This window comes from Austrofundulus limnaeus, unplaced genomic scaffold (genome assembly GCF_001266775.1).
Source record: "Austrofundulus limnaeus strain Quisiro unplaced genomic scaffold, Austrofundulus_limnaeus-1.0 Scaffold274, whole genome shotgun sequence".
Classification (NCBI taxonomy): Eukaryota; Metazoa; Chordata; class Actinopteri; order Cyprinodontiformes; family Rivulidae; genus Austrofundulus; species Austrofundulus limnaeus.
In genome coordinates, this window is record NW_013952676.1 from 377030 (window position 1) to 384046 (window position 7017).

Sequence of the window (7017 nt, forward strand, 5' to 3'; positions counted from 1 at the left end):
CAATAGGCTACTCTGTTTGAACTGGAATTATAATTTTTAATGTATTAATGTAGTTTAACGATATAATTTAAATTTGCTATTAATGCTTTTAACACTTCAATATAAATTTCAAGATCTCAAACTACAAATCAACTTAAATTATGCATTCATTGTAATGGCAAGATGTTTTTTGAAGCCATTTCATATCAAACTTTTTCTTCTTTAAGTGAATCATGTCAACTCTTCAAACGTTTACCTGTGACCCTCGGCTTTAGCAGATCCTTTAATTCCACAGCTGATGCTGTTAAAAAGACAGATTTTCTTTTCTGAATCTCTRACAGCAGGACTTCAGTCTCCGAACTCGTGAAGTTCTTCTTTGTACTTTGCGCTGCGAATTTCATGAATGAACACTTCMWSGTATCTGGGACAGGAAGCGTAGCCATATATGGTATTACTGGGGTAGAAATTACGCAAATTTTCTCTCCAGCACATGAATACGTACAGATAGCATTCATCATATTAACGCTGCTCATTTACACACTTTTCCTTAAGTTAGAAGCGTTTTTTTCTGAATCTGACGTGGCATGTTCGTACGAACCCTTCATACGTAAAAAGAAAGAGAAATTTAGGATAAGAATATGAAAGTGTTCTTGCATGAGGCCCAAAGTTTTGGTTGTGCTTGCTACATCAGCTGAAGTTCAAGCAGCAGCTGAAAAATTAGAAAATGCTTTGCTGAATCTGCTGCACATGGTGCTGCTTCATAAAGAGCATTTTCTTCCATTGAACAAGGCCATGATTGAACAAAGGGTTTTTTTTTTTCTCATTGTTGAACAAGGTTACTGGTCCACACTAACCTGTGCAGGTTCTGCTCCTCAGTGTTTGTTGTTCACTCATTCACACACACTCATAGTGTATAGTACTGTGTGTGTTTTAATTCTACCTACAGCTGGTGGGGATGTTGGTGGGGATGTTGGGCTATCTTTGCAAAAACCCTGCTGATTACATTTCAACAATAGAACCACTTTATCTGAGGGATAAGAAACAAGCTGTAAAAACAGTTTAATCTTCCTGTTTACCACAAATATTCTGCTCRTGGGACTTTGTGCTCTTTCTGTTAAACATGTTAAATAATTATTACAATTGGTTTACAACACACTGCTCCAAACTTCTTCACACAAATCAGAACAGGTTAAGACTAAATAGCTTTTTGTCTTGAGTTGAATTAACCCAAATGAGCAGAAAAATTTCAAAATCAGAGGGTTGGAAAAAGCTGGAAATTCTGTGGATGAGCAACAGACGTAATGAGGAGGTAACTGAAAAAATGTCCTTTAGGGAAAATKTATTTATTAATTGTTAAAAAGAAGCCAAAGACAGCATTCAGATCTCTCCAGGTTTCTACACTCAACTTCAAAGAAATATTGTCTAAAGAAATTAAACATGAGGCCACCCTCTTTGGAAAATGGTCAATGCTGAGAAAGCTCAGGAAGATAGTCAGTCATTTTTACAGCATTTAGTGTCTGTGTAAGTTAACATTTAGATAAATCTGCTCCTTTTTGAATAAGTTGGGGTGTCTAAACATTTGATTTAAGACAGTCAACAATGTTTTTGCTATAAACTCAAAGTAGAGAAAAGCAGAACTGAAGTATGTAAAACTGAGCCACCAGTCCAAAGACAGCTTTTTTTTTTTTTGTTTTTGTCTGTGTGAGGGCTGCATAATATATCACAAATTTTTCGTTAACTGGGTTGCCACGTCAAAATCCAAKATGGTTGCCACTATATATGTTAACAGGCCACTCTGATCTTTAGAAAAAACTGTTTTCTTTTGGTTTTGCTTAAAAGTCTAGTTTCTTCCAAAGATGGGGGTGGTCTGGGGTRGCTGAGGTATTAATCTGTAGTGGTCAAGACCACCATTGGCCACCCCCTGGTTCCTCCATTGTACCTGGTGATGGATTAAATTTCTCTCTGCTTACCGTCCCTCTGTTCTTACACAGTATAACTTATCCACAAATGAATATTTTGCACCAAAAACATTAAGGTKTACTTTCAACATTTGTTCAGTTCCAGTCAAGAAAACCCCTCCTGAAGAACTTCAAACAGTGATTGTTTAAACCCCTCAGTGAGAGAACATCACAGTACTGGTTGTTGTTCTGCACTCCTGGTGTGTTACAGATGATTAAATAGTTTGAGTTGTCTCACGGTGCTGTTAGTGGAGGAAGGCTACATTAAACTAAACRTTCATTTTATTTTTATTAACAATGTTAATACAGTTATTTGCCATTTAAATGGCATGTATTGGTGAGTGTAATCATCACAGTGACTGTTCTGACACATCTACAGAGGAAAACCATTTTAATCGGAGGAAGAGGAGTGTCTCCATTCCACACAGCTCTTCTGTAATTCATTATTAATTCTGAGTTTTCAATACATAAAACCCCTGTGACTCCCAGAAGGACATTAAACTCCTCATGAACATTTTGAAACATTTAGAAACTCTGTGATGGAGGAGGTTGTGTAAGTTGTGTCCAAATTCAGAGGCTGTGTCCTCCAAAGACTGATGTCACTGTGCCACACCATAGGCTGTCCAAATTCAAAGACTCCTCCAAATGTGGCACACAAATGCACCCTCCTGTTTCCTCCATTTGAGGGATGGGTCTGATGGATCCTTCTTGGTCCAACCCGTCCCATGATGCATTGCAGGCCGCTCAGAGATTTCTTTGCTTGTAATGGCGGATGAAGCAAGAGAAATGAACAGTTTTTAAAAAAATCTGTCGGTGTAAAAATTGAAAGTTTAAAGTGTTGATTTGTAGTAGTAATCTTGTCAGAAATCTAACGAGCTGGTTTTGCAAAATAAACATGCATGTCCGTTATTACAAATTAATAAAATTACTTAAAAGGCAAAATCTGCAGAACTAATATTGATATTTTGCTAATTCCAATCTACAGGACATACCCTGGGGTAAGGGCAGGAGTAAAGCCAAAAGCTAGACCGTCCATGCTTGTTTGTATGCTTGTTTGTCTTTGTGTCTATGGTGTATAATRATGTGATTGTGATGCTGTATTTCTGAGTGTTTTTATGTGCTGCAGAACAKGAACCTGCTGTAAAACAGCRATAATGCTGAGTCAGGCTTGATTTTTAGTCATCTTTTCCTGTTGAATCAAAAAATCAAATCAATCCAAATTCACAGCCACTTTTTTTTGGTCTTCGTGGTCGACCAAGGACTAGTCCCACCTAGGCCGGGTCCTTTTGAAGGATGCAGCCCCTGAATTTGGACACAGCCGTAGTCTGCTTCAAACACAAACAGCTGGTTTTAAATGCTGCCACTCATGTATTCTTTCAGTTTGCTGTGCATGGCCTCGAGCTTTACTACAGGCTGGAAATGTTTTAAAGACTGTATGAAGACCATCTGCATGCATGTGGATCACATGTCATTCCTCTGTTAGATTCTGTTTCCACATTATACAAAAACAAGCTGAACTGACATTAGTTTTATTATCTGAACTGGAAGTTTAAAGATGCCATCACTACAGTTATCTTTTGATGTGTACACACAGACACGTACAGCATGAGAATGTGCTGCTGTTTGTTTTATGTCAATTTGATAAAAAGTGCTTTTACTAACCACCTTTGCATTTTCTTCCCTCACCCTTCTCTCTCCTTCCTCTCTAACTGCTCTTCATCACACTATTGCTGTGTGTTAAAACAACGGCTCCTTTCTGTTCTATCTTCTGTTTCTGGTTTGTCCTGTCGGCCCGTGTGTGTTCATGGTTTCTCTGGGCTGTCTCTTCATCCCGTGGTCTCTCAGCTCTGCTCCTCCCTCTGAGGATCCTGCTCCTCCTCTGTCTGAAGCAGACGAGCTGCTCGAAAAGTAAGGTCTTCCTCTGGATGTTTCACTATGTCGTCAAAACTTGGTAGCAGATTTCTTTTTCTTTTATGGACTACATGTGGTTTACAGTCAGTTCCGAGTGGTTATGAACAAYTAATATCTTACCTGTTAAAGATGGCTTTAGGAGCATGAACAGTTTGGAGAAATGGTTTCTTTCTGATGGGACTGAACCTAACCGCCAAGACTAAAGCTGTTGTCTTCAGTGTTAGAACAATGTTACATAAACCTTTACAGGTCTGTCTGTTTTTTTATGAAGCAGGTTTTAGGTAGAATTCTGTGGTGGCTGTTGTGCACAAATAGCACCAGCTAGCTATAGCACTGAGCAGCTAGGTGTGACTTCCTGCAGACACGTCTTAATCTGTATTGTTTAAAGTGGACAGGGATGATAGTTTGGTGATTTTWAAAGTGATGTTCTAATAGTTCTCAGTCTTAAGCACCTTATCAGTCCTTACTTCAGAGAGAAAAGTATAGCAGTGTTTGTCCAGGCTAGGTTAATGGTTAGCATAATAAAGGTACATTCTGTTTCAGACTTTTAGCAACTGTTGAGTTTGTCACTGTGTTTTTTTCACTGAAGCAACGTCTCTGTTACAGTGTTAATGTCCTGGAACTCTGGTACATTTCATATTTGGTGAACCTCACGTGACTCANTAATATCTTACCTGTTAAAGATGGCTTTAGGAGCATGAACAGTTTGGAGAAATGGTTTCTTTCTGATGGGACTGAACCTAACCGCCAAGACTAAAGCTGTTGTCTTCAGTGTTAGAACAATGTTACATAAACCTTTACAGGTCTGTCTGTTTTTTTATGAAGCAGGTTTTAGGTAGAATTCTGTGGTGGCTGTTGTGCACAAATAGCACCAGCTAGCTATAGCACTGAGCAGCTAGGTGTGACTTCCTGCAGACACGTCTTAATCTGTATTGTTTAAAGTGGACAGGGATGATAGTTTGGTGATTTTWAAAGTGATGTTCTAATAGTTCTCAGTCTTAAGCACCTTATCAGTCCTTACTTCAGAGAGAAAAGTATAGCAGTGTTTGTCCAGGCTAGGTTAATGGTTAGCATAATAAAGGTACATTCTGTTTCAGACTTTTAGCAACTGTTGAGTTTGTCACTGTGTTTTTTTCACTGAAGCAACGTCTCTGTTACAGTGTTAATGTCCTGGAACTCTGGTACATTTCATATTTGGTGAACCTCACGTGACTCAYAGTCATAATTTTTTTATACTGAYGTATTTTGRTACCGTGATATAACAAAATACCTTCATACTGCCCAAGCCTAGCTCCTAGCCTAGCTTGGATGATGGCTTTTGCCTTTTTCTACATACACCAAGCTCTAGCTGATGTCTTGGCTGATAAGGTACTAACGGTTGGTAAATGTTTGACAGAACATCACTTTAAAATGACCAAACTGTTCTTTAAAGATGACATCAGCTTTAGAAGTGGGTCCACTCATATCATCTTCAAACTACTCCAGTCTTTTAAATGTCATATTATACAAACACAGTAATTAAAACAAGTTATTTCAGAACAGCGGAGCAGAGGTTCATAGTTCCTCGTAACTCCCAGTGTTCAATGAAACAGACAGATGTGTCTGACAAACTGACAGAAGTATCGMGCGTTAAACTGACAGACGTGTGAGACGATACACAGACGGACATGTCAGATGTTTCTAAAATACGAACTTTTCTGAAGCTGGAGGTCCAGAGTTTTAAAACAGCAGCTGATGTCAGACTAGGCATTGGCTCGTCAGTCCTGTTCAGCTGTTTCTCCAAACTACATTGTCTAAACATTTATCTACAGCAAGTAAGATACTGATTATAAYTTTTACCAAATGTTTGAAATCTCGCTTAAAGCCAGGATGGAGCTGGTTTCAGTTTACCTACAATGGAGGTCATCTGTAGTAGTATTTAGAATTAAAGGATTTGTTACAAAGAGTGGTTGTTAATTTGATTAAAAGTCACTTTATCATTTAATTTAAAACTTGTTCTTCAACAGGTTTGTGTGTAAGAACAACGGTGTTCTGTTTGAGAACCAGCTGCTACAGATCGGCATCAAGTCAGAGTATCGTCAGAATCTTGGTGAGCTGTCTGAGCGTGTATGTGTGTGCCTACACACACACACACACACACACACACACACACACAGACACACACACACACACACACACACACACACACACACCCTTGTACTTGCATCAAACTGAAGACTTTGTATTGACTTCCATTTATTGTTGTAACTCAATGTATGCCAACCCAGACATTTTTCCTAACATTATCATTACTGGTCTATAGGGATGGGTACCGAATTCGATACTTTAAGTACTGACCGAATTCTGTCTGTACTACCAAGAACCTATTCACATAACATCAAACAGTACCATGTTTCAGTACCTAAACGCATCATTGTGACCAGTATTGGCKTAAGAGTGGGAAAATTTCCATGCTTGTCCTGAACGCAACATCGTGCAAGAGCGTAATGATGTCAGCAGCCGCTGGTTCAGTAGAGTTCGACGTAGCTGAAATCCTCGCAGCTCCTGGAGTAAAACTCACCAAACAGATCGCCTCTGAATTATCTGGTGGATTATCTTGTGAGCACGACGTTCGCTTGCTCAAAGTAAATAAAGTACCACCACTTTCTTTCATCCGCCATTAAGCAGAGACTGGCAGATGAAAACGACAGAGGTGCATCCCGACAGTCCGAACACGTCTGACCTGAAGGAGCACAAGCAGCTAACTTGAAGTGTTGGAGCGTTTTGGATGCCGAAAACGTAGCTTGAATACCTTTTATTTGTTTAACTCCATCCTCTTTTGCTTAYTTGATTTAAACTTATTTGCCTTCCATGGACCTCCATCACATAATTTTTCTAGCACGGAAATGACATCAATAGAAATACGTGGAGCTGGATTTTAATTTGTGCAATAAGAAAACACGACATTAGTTGTTTTTCAAGAGTTTTTACTTCAAAGAAATTAGTTAAACTGGTGTTACAATACAAAGAGTTGGATGTTGTCTTGATATTTGCTAAATTTTATATATTAAGAAATAAGTTTTAAAAAAAGTTTATTATTAAAAAACAACACACACACAAGCAGTACGTCCTGCACAGCGGGAGGGGAGGAGGGAAAAAAAGGCAGAAATACAGCGGGACAGCTGCAGCC

At 38.8% G+C, this 7017-nt stretch overlaps 1 protein-coding gene across 1 annotated transcript in view; it reads left to right on the forward strand.

The window, feature by feature from the left end:
- Window positions 1-7017, forward strand: part of ap2a1 (adaptor related protein complex 2 subunit alpha 1) — a gene marked incomplete in the record, with an annotated part of 53914 nt that overhangs the window by 21277 nt on the left and 25620 nt on the right. The window contains 2 exon segments of the mRNA XM_014020962.1: window positions 3783-3845; window positions 5855-5937. Coding sequence (XP_013876416.1) covers window positions 3783-3845; window positions 5855-5937 — 146 coding nt within the window.